General features: G+C 42.7%; 1 protein-coding gene across 2 annotated transcripts in view; it reads left to right on the forward strand.

The window, feature by feature from the left end:
* The window catches only part of LOC110488546 (AF4/FMR2 family member 2), a 175,226-nt gene extending 152,993 nt beyond the window's left edge, over positions 1-22,233 (forward strand). For both annotated transcript variants that reach the window (XM_021560781.2, XM_021560782.2), the window contains 12 exons: positions 3,169-3,328; positions 4,539-5,657; positions 6,024-6,139; positions 8,756-9,032; positions 9,526-9,662; positions 10,044-10,107; positions 11,213-11,349; positions 11,758-11,829; positions 13,151-13,244; positions 13,600-13,640; positions 14,996-15,225; positions 16,300-22,233. In XM_021560781.2, the coding sequence (XP_021416456.2) occupies positions 3,169-3,328; positions 4,539-5,657; positions 6,024-6,139; positions 8,756-9,032; positions 9,526-9,662; positions 10,044-10,107; positions 11,213-11,349; positions 11,758-11,829; positions 13,151-13,244; positions 13,600-13,640; positions 14,996-15,225; positions 16,300-16,421 (2,569 nt within the window). In that variant the 3' untranslated portion in view covers positions 16,422-22,233. The remainder of the gene's footprint in view (positions 1-3,168; positions 3,329-4,538; positions 5,658-6,023; positions 6,140-8,755; positions 9,033-9,525; positions 9,663-10,043; positions 10,108-11,212; positions 11,350-11,757; positions 11,830-13,150; positions 13,245-13,599; positions 13,641-14,995; positions 15,226-16,299) is intronic.
* Positions 22,234-22,882: the final 649 nt, after the last annotated feature.

Genomic DNA, 22,882 nt, shown 5'->3' on the forward strand with positions numbered 1-22,882 from the left:
AAAAGCTGTTGGTTTTAGAGTATACTGCTATCCCACTCTCAATGGGCCTCGTGAGGTGCCTGGGACAACAGCCTCTCTGCTGGAGAGACATTTTCTTCCTCCCTCTACTCCCAGTCTGTCAGACTGGCTCCCTCAATGCAGTTTGTTTTGGGATGAGGAGGAAAACCCATTAATCGTGAATGCCATTACTTTGTTTACGCATTAATAGTGCCACATTTGGTGTTCAAATGTACATGTATGAGATTGCATTGTGTGTGGCCCTTTGTTCTTAGCCTCCGTGATTAAAACCCATCACAGTGGGTTGTTTTCATTAGCAACATATGCAGCTCTTGTTGTTTTTTTCAGCTCTGTTCTTTGATTCGATGAATAATGCCGGCAAATAAGTTGTTTGTTTCCCTGCCTGCCACGGATTATCATCAGTCTGGATGGAACAGCCAGTTCCATGGACAGCAGACAATGTTCTAAATGTCTTTATTGTCTGCTGTGAGAAAGGCAGCTCAGCACTGAGAGTAGAGAGACAGGTTAGAGAGGATAGGACGGTGTTCTGAGAGCAGGGCCTGTTAGCAGGTCAGAGGTTAGCGGGGGTAGACTGAGGTGAACACGCTGAAAGCAGACAGCGGCCATTGTTCTCCCGCCCCTTATTTTCCCACATGATTCTGTCATCTGTCAGCCCAGGCTCACCTCCATCAAGTGGAAGAAAGGAAATTAAGTGACCTTACCCCGCTGCCATTCTTCACTCTGAAATAGAACATTAGAGCTTCCTTTTCATGAACTATTTGCATGCACAAGCACCACTTGGAGAGGCTGAGTGGTGAAAGAAAGAATGTCTCCTAGAGGTCTATTTTAAACACTTTAATGGCACCTAGGATAGTAATTACATCTCTTCTTCCAAAGAATGAGTTGGACAACACTTGGGTATTGGAAAAAGCCACAGTAGTTCTACTACATAAAACGTATTTTGAATGTAGAAGAAGAGGGCAATCTTATAACTAACTATTCCTATAACAATTTATTGTAAACAGTTACGTACAGCCGAGACAAGTACTCCGTCGATCTGTCAATGGTTGCCTTATCATTTCAGCGTTATCTCAGAGTGTTGTGTGTATATGGATGGTTATTTGCTGTTGGCTTGTTCTAGTGCTGGCTCTGTTTGTGCTGACACCATTCTCAGCAAATGAAGGAGAGATCACACAGACAGACAGGCAGTGTTGCTGTGCTGGCCCAGACAGACATACAGACAGTGGTTCTGTGCTGGCCCAGCTCCCAAGAGCCTATTGGGCTTGGCCTTGGACTCATGAGCAGAGCAAGGACAAGATGCCATGTGTGCTACTGCTGTGCCATCCTACTGGCAGCGTGCAGTGGCGGGAACTGCCAGGGCAGGCCATAGGAGCACCATGCCACACGACATTACCCACAGGGTCTTGGCCTCTTCCTCTATATTTAATAATTAACCTGACCTGACTGTGAGCCTCAGAGTCCACTGGTCCTGCTTTCTCTGGCCTTGTACTGTAATCCAGCTTTGGAACCAAACTGCCACTAGGCAAGCCCTGGGGGCAGGGAAGCTAGTGACTCCTCTAAGGACCTGACCTGGCTCAGACAAGCTGGACATGTTAGCAAAAGGCTATTGGTCCATGGCACAGATTTTGGGTTAAGTGTGGTCATTTAACACATGGCTCTTTTTCACTGCAGAGTTTCGTGCCACCGCTATGTCCCCGAGCTGATCTTCAAGCTGTCTTGGGCATGACCCCTCACCCTGTCACCGAAAAACACAGTCATCAAGGGGGTGTTGACAGAAAAGTCCCACATCGTTACCCATCATGTTTAATTTCTACGGTCCTGTCCAGTGTATCTCCGGTCCTATCATATCCTATCATGCTTTGGATGGAGTGTCTTTAGAGGGCTTCAGTAGTGTAGTGTGGCTTTTATTGTGTTATAAAGCTTAGGCCTTTGAGGATCCAATAGCTGAACCAGTAGCGTGACAGAGAAGGTTGAAAGAGTGTGGAAGAATAAGTACGTAGGTGGTGAGAAAGCAAACTGCCTCCTCAAGGCATTTATTGTCAACCGCTAGAGCTGTTACTTTCTCCAGCAGTAAAGTACAGTACGCCCCTGCAACATCTTTAGCGAGTCTAGTGTTGACACTTTCAACAGGGAGAATAAATTGCTTATTATAAAAGCATTATGTCAATTTCCTTTGTTCTGCAGTTATCAGTTGTGTTTAATGAAAGTGGAAGGGTTTCTTTTTTACTCGGATGTCAGATACATTATTCTCTGAATAACATTTTGCCCTACTACAACACGGAGAGAGGGAGAGAGAGAGAGAGAGAGAGAGAGAGAGAGAGAGAGAGAGAGAGAGAGAGAGAGGGAGATTGGGAGAGAGAGAGAGAGGGAGAGAGAGAGAGAGAGAGAGAGAGAGAGAGAAAGAGAGAGTGCTTGTGCGTGCATGTGTGTGTTAATATGTTTATAGTATTGTGTATATTAGTGAACCTGTTTACTAATCTTTACAGTGGTTTGCATGTTGTGACTGGATGTGTGTGTTGGTGGAGTCAGCCTGGTTTACGCTGCTCTGCCTGCATCTCAGGGCTGGATGGAGGGAGAGAGGGATAGAGAGAGGCAGATGGCGCTGTGTGATTGATGGGGCTGTCTCCTGCTGTCTGCAGTCTGTGTGGATCTGGGAGTCATGTCAATGACAGGTGGACTCATCTCGTCCAACTCTGTGTCGCCGCTGAGAGAGCCAGTGCCGCCGCGGAGTGCTGAGCAGAGAGAGCACGGGGCCGGGTGTGTGGCTGGCGCCGAACATGAGGCAGAGCACAAGGCTGCTCTTAGCAAAACGATGACAAAAGAAAGCTGCGTCACAGCGCATCAGTGCATTACTCACTCCAGTGGAATGAGATCAGTCCGGGGTCACAGAGGCCTAGGTAGTGCTGCCGGAATATGCGGCTGGATGAGATCAGCTAAAGTAAAGATTCATCTATCACACAATCTATGTTTATGTATAATATATAATAATAATTTTTCTCTAAATATTTTTATTTATATTTTCTCTCTCTCTTTCTCTCGCTCTCTCTTTCTGTCTCTCTCTCTCACTCTCTCTCTCTCTCTCTCTCTCTGTCTCTCTCGCTCTCTCACTCTCTCTCTCTCTCTCTCTCTCTCTCTCTCTCTGCTACCCAGCATCCCTGTGGCCACGTCTCGGACCACTGACCCGGGCCTCTCCAGCGGTGCCTCGGGCAGCTCCAGCGAATCAGAGAGCAGCTCCGAGTCAGACTCCGATAGCGAGAGCAGCTCCAGTGACAGCGAGTGTAACGGGGCCTCCCGGACCGCCACCCCAGAGGTACAACACAATCACTCCTTACTATACTCTACCAACCAAGCATAGTCAGAATAAAACTAACTGTGCTATCAACCAATACTCAACCAGTGTTATGCCAAATAGGGAAACATTATTATTTTAGGCTCCAGAAAGACACAATATTACACTAATACCATCTAATATCACTAAAACAACATTTTGATCAAGGGGAGAAAACTTCCCATCTACTCTAATATCCCTAGAATTTTGATAGGATTAAACTAGCAGACTTTCTTGTTTTAGTCCGACACTGTAGAGACTTGCATGACAGCTAAAGCAGCTATAGCACCAGGCACAGTTGTATTCCACAGGGGGGCAGTCTGTTTGACCCGGGTAAATATTTACCACAGTGCATCTGGGCACCCTCTACAGACCATGTGACTTCCTGTCCACCAGGGAACAGCCAATGGGAATAGCCAGGAGGACCAGGAAACGGCCCTGTCTGTCTTTAGGGAAGTCTATTTCCCTCTCAAAGTGCACTCTACTGATGGTTTACTAAAGACTTCCGGGAGGGCCCAGGAGTTTTCCAGCAGGCATGTTAGAATGTTAATGTAGTATTGCTGCAGGTGCTTTTAACTCCAAAATCCCCCTGCCCAGAACAGCTTAAATCCACCACCCCAACTGATGGGATGTAAAGGCTGGGGCTTTCACAGATGAAATAGTGTGGAAGATTAAATTTTATGAATGCTTGCATCAGACTGGAGAGTGTATGTGTTAGCCCCAGCTTTACACTCAGTGGTTTTAATGCTTCATTCCTTCGTCAATTCATTTCCAGCACTTCCTTTCCGAATGATTTGCTATCATTTAGGAGATCATTCAAGACAGTCTTTATGATTTCATATGAGAGATTTATACTTGTCTAGGGGCATAATGGTAGAAAACAAACGATGTGAGATAGCATGGTTGATGAAAACATGGCACTCAGAGACTGCCGAATGGCGCAAGGAAATTATGGGAGAGCACTACTCAGTCATTCATGAGTTTATGAGAGCCTATTTTAATGGCCGCTTCATCACAAAATGTTGTCATTGGTTTGCGGGTGTCATAATATAACTCTGAAGAGACAATTGAATTATCACATTTTACTTTCATGAGTCAACACAGTGTTTTATGAAGCTACGTAGTCTACTATCAAACCAGACTTGGATCTAACTGTATATTCTTTGTCCTTTCTGCTTTTCTTCTCTCACAGCCTGAACCTCCATCAACAAACAAATGGCAGCTGGATAAGTGGCTGAACAAAGTGACCCCACACAACAAAGCAGTTATCAATACCCAGCCAGAGAGAGAGAGCCATGGGCTCAGCAGCTCCCAGACTGACCACAGCCAACAGGCCCCTGAGGGCCAGGGCCCGGCCCCAGGGAAGAGCAAGCCTGGCCCCGCCGCCCTGCTGGCCCCGACCGACCCCAAGGAACGGGCCCTCCTCAGCCCCATCAGAGAGAAGGCCAAGCCTAAGACTGGACCAAAAGTCTCAGAGGGCAAGGGTTCAAAGGTCAAATCCCCAGCCGTGGTGGCGGTGGAGCCAGCCCCAGCCAGGCGCAGCTTGGGGAAGAAACAGCCGAAGAAAGTGGAGCGCTCGTCCAGCCTGGAGGAACACACCTCCTGGTCCAAGCCCATCAACCCCACCATCAGCACCACTTCCAAGGAGAAGGACCCTCCATCCCTCCTGGAGCAGCCCAAGTCCAGGACCAAGAGCACCAGTGGGAAGACTGCCCCTAGGAAGGAGCCTCGCACCACCACTACAATTACTCCAGCTCCTCCTCCCCTGGCCCCAGTCCTGGAAAAGAAGAAGCACAGGGGGCCCAGCAAGATCATCCCCAAGTCCAAGGAGTTCATCGAGACGGAGTCTTCGTCATCTGAGTGCCACTCTGAACCAGAGGAGCTGGTCAAGATCCATAACCCTCCCTGTCCAGGACCCAGCAGTCTGCAGACTCTCAAAGCAGCCAAGGACTGCAACAGCAATATCCTGACTGTCAGTAGCCTTACCAGCACCTGCAGCTCTTCCATATCCATCCCAGACCCTGGGGCCATGGACCTCCTAGGGGACCCCCTCTTCTCCTCCGTCCCCATGGTCCAGAACAAACTGCTGTCCCCTCTCAGGGACTTTGAGGACATCAAGTCACTGTGGGTGAAGATCGAGCTGAGCTTCCTGTCTAAGATTCCAGGGCAGGACCCCCCTGAGCCCCCTTCTGTGAAAGTTGAGCCCCGGGAACCACTTGAACCCAGCATTAAGCACAGACGCCAGTCCCCCGCCAGTCTCCAGTCTACCCCTGTTGAGAAACCACCTAGCAAGGCCAAGAGGAAACACAAGGCAAGCACAGAATCTTTCTCACTCTTTTTTCTCTATTGGTACTGGCTGGTATTGGTTTATAGGATAATGGTTAGAGTGTGTCAATGGAGGAGCAGTGAGAAACGTGTTAGTAGTATGTTCAATTTGGGCCGGAAACTAAAAGGTTGCTGGATCGAATCCCTGCGCTGACAAGGTGAACAAGGCAGTTAACCCACTGTTCCCCGGGCTCCAAAGACGTGGATGTCGATTAAGGCAGCACCCCGCATCTCTCAGATTCAGAGGTGTTGGGTTAAATGCGGAAGACACATTTCAGTTAAATGCATTCTGACTAGGTGTCCCCCTTTCCCTTTCAATGCTGACTGCGCTGTTTGTTTCTGTGTTCCTCAGATGGACCATTGTGACGCTGTCGGCGGAAGCAAGAAGTTACGGTTGGAGAAAGACTCCTTGCTTCTTCCCCCATGCATCTCACCGATACACAACCACAAGAACATTAGCACAAAAGAGTAAGTGTCGCCGAACCACTCACAGCAGTACTTACTTACACATCACTATGGTTACTGGATGAGAAAAGGAATGTGTAGAGCATCATGTTATGTAAGTGTTTAGAGGCATGCACAAAGTCATTATGGGTGTCAGCAGTGCAGTGGGGGAAAAAGTACCCAATTGTCATACTTGAGTAAAAGTGAAAATATCTTAATAGAACATGACTCAAGTACAAGTGAAAGTCACCTGTTAAAATACTACTTAAGTCTAAATTATTTGGTTTTAAATAACTAAATGTAAACATATCAATAATTTCAAATTGCTTATATTAAGCAAAACAAACAGCACAATTGTCTTATTTTTGTATTATTTACAGATAGCCAGGGGCACACTCCAACACTCAAATGAAGCCTTTGTGTTTTGTGAGACCGCCAGATCAGAGGCTGTAGGGATGACCAGGGATGTTCTCTTGATAAGTGCGTGAATTGGACCATTTTCCTGTCCTGCTAAGAAGACACTTTTGGGTGTCAGGGAAAATGCATGGAGTGAAAAGTACATCATTTTCTTTAGGAATGTAGTGAAGTAAAAGTAAAAGTAGTCAAAAATATAAAAAGTAAAATAAAGTACATATACCCCCCAAAAATACTTAAGTGTTACTTGAAAGTATTTTTACTTAAGTACTTTACACCACTGCCACAGGGTAATTACAGGCTGTTATATTTCCTAAGTGTATGGTAGTACTGTATGTGTTGTGAATGGCTACATCCTCAGGCAAGGTCCAACCAGTGTAGATCCTCCTCAGAGAGCAGGCTGCGACATACAGGAGAAGTGAGGTTGCTCCCCTACACATTTATCTTTAGCTATTGCTAGCTCTCTCTACAGTGTCCTGTGTCCTACAGCATTAAGGTAACGTGACACTGACAAGAGAGCTCATGCTAATTTTAGATATTCAATTAGCGCTGCAGAGACCTACTGCTCGATGAAGGAATGCTGGTGACAAGGGTCAGGGGGTTGAGCAGAATGAGTCTGGAGGACGGAGTGTCCACTGAGCTTCACCACTAATCACTACACATATCTTTAATATGATTACCTGAGCTATGATATATGAGCTGGCACGGGTATCTAGTGCAGAAATGCTGAACCCTTTGGTCTGGGCTGAAATATGACCTGCCTAGTAGCCTTTAAATCAGCCGAATTTAGACAGCCTCAAAGCAAATCTTCACCCTTTTAATCAGATTGGCCTCAAAATGAGCAGAACCCCGGTCGGTCCATTTATGGCATTAATAAAAAAAGCATCTTTGCTCAGATTGGAGAGTAAAGATGCTTTTTATTAATGCTGTAAACGGACCGACCGGGATTCTGCTCATTTTCAGGCCCATAAAACAAGACAAAATATGCTGCTGTTCAAAATAACCTGAGGAACATAATCCTAATGAGGTTTTCTGACTGCGTTTTCCCTGTTAGTGCTTTAGGCGCTCTTGTGCTAGCTAAGCATTTTTTTCTCGTATATCAAATCCCCACGAGTTTAGGGAAAGGGAGGCGAAATAATCTATTGTTGCAAACAATGTGAGAAATATAGTAGCAGCGGGAGGCGAGGTTTCTCGCTACTACTGTACGTCCTTGGTGGTTCTTAAAGTCCTTATTGACTTTGAGGAAGGGAAAGTATTCAAGGCAACTTCTCCACCTGCCTCTTATCTGTTAACATAGAGAACACTATTGTTAACAGAAGCCCCATGTGGGCACACACAGCTATACCGAGAGAACCCACCTGGATACAGACTGCAGTCTGCTGTGTTCCCCTGTGAGGGGCCAGGCTCCTGGAGCAGGAGTGGATATTAGAAGGACTGTAAACTAGGCAGAAGTGCTTTCTGTCATAACAAACTGCCTTTCCACTGCCTGATCAATCAATATTTTGACCCGTCAGTGCACTACAGGGCTATTTGTAGGCCTATTTCTGGGCTGGGCCCTTAGAGGGTCAGAGGCACTGGGGGGGAAATGAAAGAGTTCTATGGTTTTATACTTTATTTTTTATATTTTTTACCCAAAACCAGGTGGAAATGACATGTTGAAGTTATATTAAATATCATTGATCTGCTCATGTACTGTTTTTATTGTAATTGAAGTCTCCAAGATGCGTTACCACCGTAACCTTCGATAATAAAAGCCAACTGATGGTGAAAGTACCGACTCCATGCCTTAGCACTAATGCTGCGTTTGATTTAGTCTTATAATAAAAACAGAAAGAATCACTCATTCTAACAAACAAAATATTCTGTCAAAGGCTGGCTCTTTTCTTTGAGCCCTGTACATAATGTCTGTACTTCCCAATTTTTTACAAATGCCTTAAACAGTCAAGTCATTTCTAAATTATTTTCATCCATCTACCACTTTGATGACATTGGACATGAGATTTGCTGGCATTTCAAAGGCTGTGAGAACTTGCCGTCTCTCTCCAGTATTGTAGTGAATAACATGGGATGACAGCAACAGAGAGAGGGAGCAGGCCCAAAAATTTTCTTCTTTTATGTCCGTTTCGATAACAGTTTATTTAAAGGGTGTCTACATACGGATGTCATAACACTTCATGGACCACACGTAAGCATTTCATAAATGTTCCTGTATGTGTCTTTGCCCAGCTCTCTGAGGAAACAGCCCAGGAAGAGAGAGGAGAAGCGAGAGCTGCTGCCTCCCCTGCTTTCTCCGCTCTCCGACGAACCCCCTATACGCCAGCGCAGGACCAGCGAGTGTTCCTCCTTCAGCCAGGAGGGCGGTGCTAGCAGCGCCACCAGCACCTTATTGCTACCCACCCTCAGCTGCTCTCTGCCCAACTTCTCCTCCTCATCCTCCTCTTCCTCACACAAGCACCGCAGCAAAGGAGAGAGCAAATCCTTCTCACGTTCCAAGACAAGCAGTGTAAGTAGGGGACAGCTGATCATGATGAAACTAGCAAAAATGTATAATGTCATATTGCTATAAACTGTCGTATTGCTATCATTAATTACTGAGCAATTTTGGGGTTTATTGTTTTTTTGGATGGTTTATTATTTTAAAGTATGATTCTTTTGCATCCGCTCTCGTTTGCTAATAAAATGTGTCTTCTATAATTTGTTGTGTAGAGAAGTTGGTAGATGAGGCTGTTTGCTGCAGATTATTTCTTTGCTCCAGCAACTACCACTATTTCCTGTGTTTTTGCAAATCTAATGACCCTTTGGAGGGATTTCAAAACAGCCTTGAAGAGAAGAAAATGGATCCCACGTGCAGAATATGTTTAAAGCCAGGACATAGAAAAAATACACGGTCACAACGTAGTAACAGCAGTCCAAATCACCAGGATGAATCATTACAGTATTATTAGACCTACTGCTGGATGCTAATTATCATATTAATTGGCCCTGCCATCTCACAGGAGGAAGATACCCATAGCAAGCCGTCTGGCAGTTTCCAAGGCAACGGGCAGTCCGATTCTGACGTTTGGTCCAACCCGTCATCTCTGTCCATGGACCACATGGAGCCTAGAAGGCCCAAGCTAATGTTCAATAACACGTATGTATGAGTAACTAACTAACTTCTCCAAACACTTCAAAAACACCAATCACCCCCCCCCCCCCCCCCGATGCACAGCCAGAATTTAATGTCATGATGCATGTACTAATGTAAGTCTCAAACATGATTCAAATGTCACCGCATGTTGAAGCAGTTGTGGGATGTGATTACAGAGTTAAGTTCCTCTATGTGTATAATTCAAAAGGAAACACATTGAACATGTGGAGGACAACTACAACATGAACATGAACAACTGCAATCCAGGCAGTTGCAGCACCGTTAGACAAAGTGGCAAACACATTGTTCTGTCAACTGATCTGTTTTGTATTTCTAACATACTTGTAAGACTAACCAAAGTCTCACTGTGATTGTTGTCCACAGAGTTCACAACGCAGACTACTGCATGCAAGAAGCCAAGAAACTAAAGCACAAAGCAGATGCACTGGTAAGCTGCTGTTTTATTACAGTTTAAAACAGCACCTGAAAATGTATTAAAAACATTTAATTCAGCATTTACTTTGATAGAGATACATTGCACAAACTAAATTGTTCTTCTTCCTGAGATTGTATTTTGTCTGAGCCAGGCAATAAACGCACCCTGTTTGAGTCAGTCACATGACATCACAAATATGAATAGCAACAGAGACCAGTGTGATAATACCATTAGCAAATACATGCCAATGTGCCATTAGCAAGCAGCAGCTCTTACTGAGCCTATTAAGTATTCCTGCTGAATAGCTCTTATTAACAGACAGACACTGGTCTTAGCTGAAGAATGCTAGTAGGTGTGCAGAGGATAGAGTAGAGCCCTTGTTGAGACCTGTAGTCTTTTCTAAGTGAGGATGTGTGATCTATCACAAAAGGAGCTCTTTACACACCTCTTCAATGTCCTCAAAGAGGGGCTTTGGCCTAGGCGACGGGCGTGATTTACCAACACACTCATAGGGCCCTAATAATTGGATTCCAGCAATTATCTCCCCAGACATTGTCCTTTATCGAAAGTTACATCCACTTGGGCATAAATCTGATCTGCGAGGTAAAGCCAGCCATGAATAGAAAGTGAAGGGAATTGATTGCCCTTGTTACATGACTGTAATCGTTGAGCTGTAATGAATCTTCCACCAGCCCGGTCGTATGTGGTAAAAGGGGCTTACTTAAAATGGATAGAACCTGCTTGAGAGGTGCTTTCAGTGGAGAGTGCTGTGTAAATCTATTTTATTTTACACTCATGTGCATTCATGAGTCATATGCCTATTATTTGTTGTCTGCACTTTGGGTTTGTAATTTGGCTCCGTGTGCATATATATATATATATATATATATATATATACTTTTTTTTCTCCAGAAAATAGAAAAATATCAAAAGAATGTTCCCTGAACATTAATGTGACATTGTTATTTTTCCTTCTGATTAAATCTGCTTATTATCTGTTTTCACAAGAGCTTTGAAGCTTTGAAAAATGATTCAAAATGAGGAGAATCATTTGTGGCCATGTAGTGTTGTGAACCTAATGCTGATCTTCTTCAAAGTTTCCATTGTTTCTTCACAGATGGAGAAGTTTGGCAAAGCCATTAACTACGCTGATGGGGCGCTGTCGTTCATCGAGTGTGGCAACGCCATGGAGCGGGATCCGCTGGAGGCCAAGTCTCCATACACTATGTACTCTGAGACGGTTGAACTCATCAGGTCTGTGTCCCCACCAATGTGCCTCTCCCTCCCGCCCCCGCTCAGGCCAGGTATCCCCACCTGCCCTCAGTGACAATGAGCATCATTATGTCCATCGCTAATCCAGTCTACCCCACAAGTCAAGGCAATTAGCGGCGCTCATTTTATTAATGGCAGTGAAAATGAAAATAGATGGACCTTGTAGCTCATCATTCTACCCAGGGATTCATGCATGGCTGATTGAAATCTTTTCTTCAAAAACTATTAGACACAGAAAATGACACAAGGCCGGTCGTTCTATGGAACGTCCCCTGGCTTTATGGATATTGAGTCATGCTCCTTTTTTGTTATTTGGATTGAAATGAATGAATTATGAAAAGGAAGAATATTTGAAAATAATCTATTTTTTTGTCTGTTCTGCTTTTGAAGGTATGCCATGAGGTTAAAGAACTTTACAAGTCACTCAGCAACTGTAGCCGAGAAGAAATTAGCTGTGTTGTGGTGAGTTTTCTTTTCGCTCTGCTGTGTGTGTGTGTGTGTGTGTGTGTGTGTGTGTGTGTGTGTGTGTGTGTGTGTGTGTGTGTGTGTGTGTGTGTGTGTGTGTGTGTGTGTGTGTGTGTGTGTGTGTGTGTGTGTGTGTGTGTGTGTGTGTGTGTGTGTGTGTGTGCGCGTGTGCGTCTGATGACTGAATGGTGGTTGAAGGAGACCTAACATTGCACTGATGGATGTGATGACGGACAAATGCCTGTGTGGGCATTTGGGTTGATTTCAGAAAATCCAGCCGGCTTCCAACCCCGTTAGATGCTCAATCCGCCGCTTCACTCAAACACAATTTAAATCTCCACTCAGCCATCACTCCCCGACAATCGGATGGATATTGAAGGGAGCTTTAAAACACTGCTAAAGCACTTAATCAGCTTAAAGTGGATCATTATTCTTGTATTTCATTAAGCTATTAAGGGATAATGAAAGATTTCCTGGCGGCAGGCAGCAGACTACAAACATATACAGTTAGCCACACTGCTACAGGGGAGATGAAGGGAAACTATATGCTGCCTGTCATATGGATTGTATAATCTGAGCAGAATGTTATGGTTAGAATGTTATGGTTAGACTCTCAGACTTAGCAGTGCAGACAGTGATGAGCGTAGGAGTGAGATTCCCAGGTCATATTTCCTGTTAGTACACCGTTCAGACATCATTAGGGATTATTTTCAAATATTTGACACTGGCTGACATGATCCATCCATTTATAATCTGTTTTAGAGAGCAAAGTGTGCGTGCGTGTGTGCGTGCGTATGAGCGTGTGTGTGTGGGCGCGCGCATGTACGTACTGTACATACTGATGTGGTTTAGAATAGGGGAAACAAGGAAGCGGTGTACTGCAGTGATGGCTTATTAATGCCTGAGTGTTAGTGTCATGTCATGGGGTGGTGCATATGTCCAAAGCATCTGGTGTCTGGCGAGCAGCACACTGTTGAAAGGTCAGCCCCCCCCCCCATGGCCCTGAGGCTGGATCTGCAGACCAAAGGTCCCTGGCAGGGAAGCTACTGGGATCTGATTACTAGGCTGCAGCCTCTGTTTTCTAGCCTTTATTTTCAAGCTATTAGAGAGATAGAGTTGGATGACAACAAGATTATTTAGTCATGCATCATGGGATATGCAAAGTTAATTAGTTAGAAAACACTTTTTCCTTATTGTTATTCTTTTATTATCTTCTTGTGCTTAATGTTCATAAGTAATATGTAATGTTGTCAATGCTAGATACACGGTATAAGATCCAGTATTTCATGTTAATGTTATTATTTTCTTAACTCCATAGCAATCGCTGTTTATCCCTCCTGTACTTGAGAATGTTCAAATTGAAGAAGGACCATGCAGTAAAGTATTCCCGTTCCCTAATGGAGTATTTCAAGGTAACTAACGCTAACTTCTAATTCCAACATCTAGGAGTAGAAGAAGGACAGTAGAACACGTAAAGACAATTAAGATTTCTAAATGTAATATATATCTGTGTTGAGTTGTGTATACTCATTAGTTCTGCATGTTGGTTATTAAAAGTCATACATTGTTTTCCAATTAGTGTGCAAATTAATGATAGATCAATGATCTACATACATTGTTTGTGTTTAAGCCTGTTTTAATTCATTATCTTGCATATTATTCTAGAGGAGCTTTTTGAGTTGCATTAATAGATTTTCTAAGCTATGCAATATGTTTGTGTAGAAGAGCTGCAAAATATCATGCTCTCACAAAACTCTTCCATTCCAGAAAAGTTCCCAAGCACCTTCGCCATGGGGAGCCAATGGAAAGTGAGTAACATTTCACCTCAGTCATCTCATGTTGCATCACAATCCTTTCTTTATATGAGATCTTTCCCAGAACAGAACAATGTATGTGCCTACTCCTGGCCAAGCAACAAGCTAATCCTCTCAGATGGTGACCGCTTTGTTCAGACAATGGCCACAACAGACAGAGCCTCTGTCACTGTGACTTCCAGCTTCTAGCACATCACACTGGTGGCATGAGATGAGCTCACTGCTTCACTGTTTTTCTGGATGCTCCATGGCAACTGAACCTAGCTGATCCACCCTGTACGTTTGGGTTTGAGTTCGTAGCTTACCATGGCGCTACCGTGGGGCTCGTCAGTGTGTCTGGGAGTTGGCGGTGAGCCATCCTCTGTGTGTGACTGTGAGCTCCTTTAGCCTGTCATTTCCAGGGCTGGGATCTAGCCCTCAGCCACAGCACTGACCGGCCCTGCTGTTCTGCTGTGAGATGAGCTGTCAGAAGCAATTAGCCTCAGATCCTACTGGCTCCTAGGACTCCTGCAGTCACCTCCAGTTCACCATGGTCACATTAGCCACAAACTGGCCTTCTTAATCCGCTTGGGTTAGCTCCACTACCTGCTGCAACTGTAATCAACATTAGATTCCACTATGTTCTGGCCTCTTTTTCCACAGTTTGTTTGTTCTGTCCTTGACAATCATGAATCTTTTTTCCCCTTATTTTCTTTTTTTCCTCAAGGGTTTATTTATTTGAGGAAAAGACTCAACCTGCTAGAGAGGGAGCCGAGAGAGGCAAGCTGTTGACAGGGAACATAATTTAACTTCACGGGGCGAGCGCCTTTCAATTTAGTGCTGAATTACAGGACCTGGAGCCTGATTGTTTGGGTTTGGCACTAAAAGACTGATAAATATGTCCTCTGATTGATGGCTGAAGCGGGCTGACAGAAAATCAAGCCGTGATTGTCAAGCTGAGAAAAAGCCCCAGTTTGCCGCTCATACAGTTCAAATCAGCATTAGTGATTAAGCCTGACGAAGAGTGGTTAAGCCTGACGAAGAGTGGTTAAGCCTGACAAAATAACATGCATTGGCTAAATGTAAACCTACCCAGTTCAAATCTCCCTGATCAGTCTCCCTGGGTCAGAAAGCTAAGAAGGGAAAAAAATATTTTTCTCTCATGTGATTCACTTTCTGATGAAGACATGGCACCAATGAATGTCTCGATGACGTGGGGGTGGAGGTCTTGTTCAGTTTATATTTATTTATCTTTTATATTTAATTTTATTTGTGTGTGTACAGTACAGTATTATCTCTGTGGTGGTGCCTTGAACTTTCACCTCTAACCTCTAAACCCTGACTCCTGTATTGTCTCTCTGCCTTCCCAGGAGCACAGGCACCCCGTCGCCCCTGTCTCTGAGTCCCTCCCCAGTTAGTTCGGTGAGCAGCAGTACGGGCCCTGGCCTTGTGGGCTCCTGTCCCTCCGGTGCCTCCAGCAACGTGGCCATCCCCCAGCGCATCCATCATATGGCCGCTAGCCACGTCAACATCACCAACAACATCCTCCGCAGCTACGAGCACTGGGACACGGCAGAGAAGCTCGCCACAGAGAGCCAAGGTACTAGAGACTGGACACAACACAGCTTCTCTCTGTTTTAGAACAGGATGTTTGGATTGGGGCTGTAGTATTAGCAGCAATAGCAGATTGTGTTTAGTAGGTAGCATAAATTGTACTGTTGTAATCGTAGCGGATGTATCCGTAATAGTTTCATTCAGCGGTGACCTCACTTTTGATATGCTATCCTATATTTTTCTTAATTACATGCATCTCCATTCATGTTCAACCTTTTTCCATTGTACACAGTCATTAATAAATGACTAATTATTCTTAACTGTTAGGACCCAAGTCCAGTCCGATCCTTTCATCACCCTCCGGATGGTCTCTTAATTTACTAATGTATTCTGCATTATTTTGTATTAGATGTGGAGAATAGATGAACCCTTTACATTTACTGTCATCAGTGAGTGAATGTAGAGAGAGAGAGACCGCCAGAGATGTTGAGGACCCCCCCCCCCCCTCCCCCCTCTGACTGTGTGCATGGAGGGTTTGATGTGTCGTGTCTCTGTCATTTCCCATCCGTTATCTGAGCCTAGCTGATTAAAGGGACATGTTACGTGGTTGTGTGAGGCGAGAGCTCTCTCTCTCTCTCTCGCAGCCTCAGAAGTACCCCATTAGAAGTTGATCTGACCCTCTCCTCCTCTCTGTCGACACTCATAACGGGCTCAATTAGAGTCTGTTGGATGGTGTCTTTGGTGGAAATGAGACAGGAATTGGCAGTTATGACACCATAAAGCCTAGGTGGGCCTTTCAGCAAAATACTGATCACCAGAGCTGTTACTTTTAGGATTGAGCCATTCCAGGACTCAGTCACTCACTGTTTATTAGGAGGAAAGAGAGGAATGGACAACAGACTGCATAAATGTGAGCCTTCATTATGCTATTACACTTGTCAGTCTTTGTCTTACACACACACACACACACACACACACACACACACACACACACACACACACACACACACACACACACACACACACACACACACACACACACACACACACACACACACACACACACACACACACACACACACTCTCATTCACCCTCTTTCCCCTTCCTTTGCTTCTACAGAGTTCTTTCAGGAGCTGGACTCGACGATGGAACCATTGAGCCAACACAGCAGCATGACAGAACTGGTGCGCTACATACGCCAAGGACTGCACTGGCTACGGATAGAGGCCCACATGTTATAGTGCTGCTGGAACTAGAACTGAACTGTCTGCCACTGTATGTCTTCTGTCTGTCTGTCTCACACATCCATCACTACCTCTACCAGCCAGCAACCCCCAGTCTCCAGCCATCTGACTCCAGCCCCAAGGGCCCCCACCACACTCTGCCAGCCAGAAAGCCCCACTGACTGTCAACTCTTAGTGGTCAGAGGTCATCATGATGAGGTCATCATCAGCTCTACTGCACAGTCTGTCTCTCTGCTCCCTCAATACAAAGTTGACATTTCTGTTGTCTGTGGAAAGAAAATAGTGAAATCCAAACCCCAAAGTGAATGGAAGGACAGTCCCACCTAAGACCTGGGGATTGTCTCCAAAGCATGCCAATAGAAGAGAAGGATCTGTGTGGAGAAGTATGGTGGTTGTTTTGGTTGTTTTCTGCCAGATCGAGCCATGTGATTTCCCTGTTGTTTTGATCACCACTAAGGCCCTCTCAGAACGCCTGGAGCATTGTTCACAGTTCACACCTCCATTCCAACAGGCAGATTGCTCATGAAGTTATAAGTGGTATCAACTATTTTTATTGTTTTGTTTTTGTCAATGCCTTGATGAACTGGCCGACAGAAGCCAGGTGGAAAAGTCTCTCTTTACTACTATCTGATAGTGGTGTTTATTTATGATCCATCAAACCTCAGTCTCACGTCAGATAATAAATAGAGCAACAGTTCGTCAATGTCTACCCATAAGTCCCAGTGGAACAACAAATAATTTGAAATAATTCCATGACTTGTTGCTCATTGGAAATGAACAACAAATAATCAAATTCAATCTGCCACCTCAAGCAATTTCTCTAGTTGTGGGGGGATTTGCATAATAATGTAGTCAACTAAAGCAGATCTGATAACAACTGATCTGGATTGTGTTTTTTAGCCCTAGAGGTTGGTGGTATCTATGTGTTTTTTTTTTTGTTGGTTGGGTTGATGTCATTTTTGTACCTACAGTAATAAGAGGCCGGATTTATTCCAAAGCAGCACTGATTTTCCATGGGTCTAAGGGAACGGGGAAGACAAAGTGATGCACCACATGAGACTGTGTTTAAATCCATATGAATTGTGTAATCACTGTTACAGCACCACCGCAAACAGTGTACGCCACAATGGGTCCAGGAACGCTACAGAGGACCTTTACATTGTCTTTTCGATGTCTACAATAACTGCTGTGTTGTATATCGCAACTCTTTTGGTATTAAATGTTGGTTCAATTGTGCATGTCCACAGAGAGGTGTAGAGTTTTAAAGCATTATCCATAGTAACACTTCTTACGTGTTATGTGCATAGTTGTACATTTGATCGTCCTAGATTTAAACTTGGCTTGATGGACATACTGTATGCCATCTATATGAGATACAGGCAGTTTTCCTAAGGAGGAAGTTTGATGGTTGGTTTGTTGCTTGTTTTTATTTGGATGTGATGTGAGAGAATGAACTGAAGCGAAGTGTGTTGCACTGTGCAGAGATGATTTGGGGATGGATTCTCTATTGCTGGGTGTCAATTCCAAATCGTTCTCTCTATAGCACAGTCCATACAGTGTGTTTCAGTAGACCATATCTCCATGGCTATGTGTGAAATATGATTTTCACTATGATAAAACAAAGTGCCTCCGTATCCGGTGAAAATTATTAAGAGTCTATATTGAAGAACAAGAATGAATCTAAATGATTTTTCCATACCATATTGGTATATTAGATTTTTTCATAAAACCACAATTTATTCATGTACTTTTTACTGGCAAGTATGATACCAAGTTTGGCTTTAAAATTGCAAATGTGTGACTTACATGTATCAAATTTTTAACTCAGTTACTGTTTAGAGGATGCTGAACAGGATGTTCAAAACCGCTTAAACATGTAAATGCTTAATGTGACTTACTGTGATCACCTAGAATCAATAGATTAACACTCCAACCCATTTACAGCAATAGCTGGATGATAGCGCTAATTGTGTTTATTATCTTGTTACTTAGAACAAGAGCAGAATCAAGAGACAAATGCACTTAATTCACGTTCAGTGTTTCTGGCATTTAGAATGATGTTTGGAGTTTTTATCACTTGATTTTAGGCCAAATTAAAGTGTTTTGGAATGTCACAAGAAAAGACTGAACAAATTATTGATAAAACATAAATCACTTGATGTTGATCCATTAACTGTCTTATTTAGATTTAATGTCATTCAGTGTTGTTTTATGGAACAGTGTTGTAGCCTACATGCTATTGTAACCTCACAAACAGTGCTCATTCAATTCCAAATCTATTTTAAAGCTGTAGGATGCCACACCATATGGTAATAGCAATATCTACACCAGTCTAAATGTAACTAAATTAATTGAGAAATATGAAAGCGAACCTAACAACTTAAACTTTCTTTGTACTGTATCTGAAGTGCATTTTTTTCATTTTGCCTTTTGCAACAACTTGTGATAATAATCTCATAACTATCAGTCAATGTTGAGTTGGGGGAAAATGAAGCATGTGCAGAATTTTTTATGCAAATGATCCCATTTTCTCCTCCAGTCCAAATTAGCCAACTGTCTTTGCCCCTATGAGGGAAGCAGTTTGTACACTTCCAGTGGCTTTTCCCAGCTGTTCCTATTCACGCTAGAGACAGGCCATTCTGTCAGGGAAATCTGTGGCCCTTTGGCAGCTAGTCAAAAGCACCAAGCAGCACTGGCTCTCTGTTCTCTCTCTCTTTCTCTCTCTCCCTCTCTCCCTCTCTCTCTCTCTCTCATCCATCATCTGATATAAACAACCAGCTCCATACTCAGCCCCAGTCTGGCACCGAAGAGGAGCAGCTAATGTTTTGCATTCATTCCACAATGAGGAAAGGCTGAATCAAATTGGCTTATGCCTACCAGGGAGAACAGAATCAGGTTTTGTTTTAAATATGCGGTTTTATGTCTAAAACAAGGAAATCGTGAAACGTTGAATGAGGTGCCATCTGGACTGGCAGTGTTTACAAGCCAATTTATGGTGTGACCTAGTCTTTTGTTTGGTAAAACCAGGTGATGATGATAACATATCAGGAAGGAATTACTCATTAAATGAGTCCCTAATTGGCTTGTTTTTATATTGCTGCTACTAATGTTGATATTTCCTAGATAGATTTATGAATAGAGGAAGTTTCATTTTAAAATGAATGCTTCTAGAGAATTTTATTGAAAATAGCATACAAATCTTTGACGCATTGCAGAGTAAACAAAAATATGTAAACTATACTAGCTAGAGTAGGTACAGTACGAAGGGCAGCTCACCTTCTGCGTCTTCTCAGTTTAAAGCCTGAACAGTATTTATTACAATCAGGCACTACTTAAAAGCAGAATCAATAAGAGTTATGCCCTCATGCAGTGTTAATGTTCAAAGGATGTATTCCTAGGTTCACTGCAATTAACTCCAATGCAAACAAATCAGGCTCATCTAAGGTAGAGACAAAGAAGGGATGTCAGCACAGTGGGCGTCAAAACCAACCATTTCTGCTATCAAACTCATTATTATTATTATTATTATACCTAGAAGAAATCTGACAGACTATCAACACAATATTATTGTGTTACAAATTGTTGAATATTTATCATGTTCTTAATCATAATTGCTTCTCTTTTTTTTTAAACCTGCTTTTTTTTCCCTGGAGTAAGTGAGTACAACACTAAGCCTTATAGCTTGGCTGAAGTCTGTCATTTTGGTGTTTTTGTTATCTCTTGTTCAATTGTTCCACTACATTGAAAACAAGTATTGGGAACAATTATCTCCAATTAACGGAAAATTCCACACAAAAACTATCTTTTGGTATTTGTTTCAATAGTACATTGTTGTTATAGTCCCAAAAGGTTTTGCTTGTCAGCAATCAAGTTTTTTAAAGATATATAACTTTAGAAATACAGTTTTACAGCCGGCATAACGCGTTTTGCATCACATCATGCAAAACGCAGCATCATATCATGGAAAAGGTTTATGGGTGGAGTTTTCCTTTAACATTGTCCCAGCTGGAAGCATTCTGATCGCTCTGCAAATGAAGCACTGTAAATAACACTTAGGGAACACAATGCACCGCACCATGTTAGTCAATTAACGACCGTGTGACTCAATGTTGATTCATATTCAGTGAATATTGTGTCATATTTAATATGACTGATACAACTTGGACTGGGTTCTCATAACACATGAACATACCTATTAGCGGAATCATTGAGTGTAATTGGTTTGTAATCTAAATGGCTTGTGTCTGTGACAGCAAACCATTGCCAGTCACTTGGTGTCACTAACAATAGTGCATGTTGACCTTCGGTCACCAGAAGTGGTGGTTATGCAAATTGAAGTCAACAGTTGGTATATGTAGCGTCATTCGAATCTATGTCAAACCCTTCATTCAGCTTGTTGTTGTCTTAAAGCAGTAGCAGACATGCGTTAGGGAAAATGAAGAACAGTCATCCATGGATCCCTTTGCTGTTTATATCTGTACAGAATGATGAGGTGCTTTATGATTTATGTCCTCCGGTGTAAAGGATTGTACCATATGGAATATATATTACTTATTTTGACTGCCCAAAGCTGACAAAAATGCATTGGAAATCCATTGCCTTGATATGAGTGTATTGCTGACCAGTGACATCTTACCACCCCTTAACCTATGATCTTTTGGTAGTCTGTCTTGTGTGACCTTGGCATTTCAGTCATTCCAATGTCACCTGGAGTGTCATTTCTCTGTATCCTCCTCCACTTTGTTTTGCAAAGAGAGACAACAAGATTATATAAACTAATGTACAGTTTCAGTCAACAACAGAAAAAAGGCTTTTACTTATCATGGCTGTGCTTCCTACTTGCTTAAATAGATGAACTACAATTTACAGCCATTTATTAACCAAATGGGATACACATTTGAAGAAAAATCATGTGCTTTTGATACAATTGTATTTCTGAAAGTATTATTGAAATTCTGTAACATTGTGATGTTGCAGATGGACAAATTTATTGTGAAAAGTAGAGCGATTTCCCAAAGATCAGTTCCCTATGTTCAAGCCTTAGAGATAAAACTGCTCAATTACTTTAAACAACATGTTTTTCAGATATGGAACAATCACTGTCAGTTCTGGAAACATTTCAGTCAGATCCATTTTAACTGTGAAATGCAGCATTGTTACATTAATATAAATCCTTCACAGTGTTCTAAAAGCAATGAATTTATAAAACAGTTAGCAATGTGGATATCCATAAATTAGCCCAATGACATACTGTTCCTCAAGGCTCAAGCTTTATATAATACTTAAATGCTACCTATTCCCTAAACGATGTACAATGTTGGTCAGACATCAGGGAAGAACAGGGTTACCATTCCAAGTAAATAGCCTTTTCTCTCGCTGACGTTTTGTCGACAGTTTAAAGATGGACAATGTTGTATTTTCTCTCACTGACGTTTTGTCAACAGTTTAAAGATGGACAATGTTGTAAACAGAAAATTCAAAGACAGAAGTTGTCTTAGTTCAGGCATGCTGTAGTTTTTAGTTTGTTATTTTTTTTGTACAGAGCAGGGTAACTGTTATGCTATGGATTTATTAACGTATAGTTGTAAGGATTCATTAAAAATGCGTTATGTATCAAAGAAACTTCCTGCCTGGTTAGCTTTGTATTTCAAATGTGTTGCACAAGTTCTGCCATTTTTTATTATTATTTTTGCCTATTGTATTTTATAATAAAATTGTTTTATGTAATGATCAAACATTTAAATGATAGTTATGTTGTTTTTAAATGTTTAATGTCTGAAAAAATTGAATAAAAATGGTATGAACCGGTGAAATTGTTCCTCTCCTGTTTCCAATCACTTTTCTGGTTATACCATTATCAAGTATCTGATGAATTTAATTGGGGGATGCACATTACATCAGAGTTGCCTTGAGTAAAATCCTGATTCGTTGGCATCTAGTTCTAATGATGGCATCCCTTCGTTTAACGACTTGTGAGAATTACCATTAGTCTCCTTAGAATTGTAATATTACAATAAAAATGTAATGACCAGCTAGCTATATATTTAGGATTTACCATTTATTCCCCAAACTAATGTCAGTATAGTAAATTATATATTTTAACAACAGACTTTATATAATCTGCTTTATAATCAAGGCCATCATTTTTGAGGGGAAACACACAGTCACCTGAGATGTGAGATAGTACAGCAACAGTCCTGTCACACCAGTCTACTGACTGCCATCACAACATTAACACAACATTATCTATTTTTCTCCACAGTCAACGCCATCATCAGATTACCACAACAGACACAAGGATTAGAGAAACGGGACAGGAATATGATTAGAGGAGAGGTGAACTTAACTCACACATTCACAGGGGGACATGAAATTGTATCTGTATCTCCCTGTATGATAAATCCCCTGTAATCAGCAGCATTACACTGGTTCTCATCTGAATTAGCCTGTGGTGGGAG

The sequence above is a fragment of the Oncorhynchus mykiss genome, chromosome 14 (genome assembly GCF_013265735.2).
Source record: "Oncorhynchus mykiss isolate Arlee chromosome 14, USDA_OmykA_1.1, whole genome shotgun sequence".
Taxonomy (NCBI): domain Eukaryota; kingdom Metazoa; phylum Chordata; class Actinopteri; order Salmoniformes; family Salmonidae; genus Oncorhynchus; species Oncorhynchus mykiss.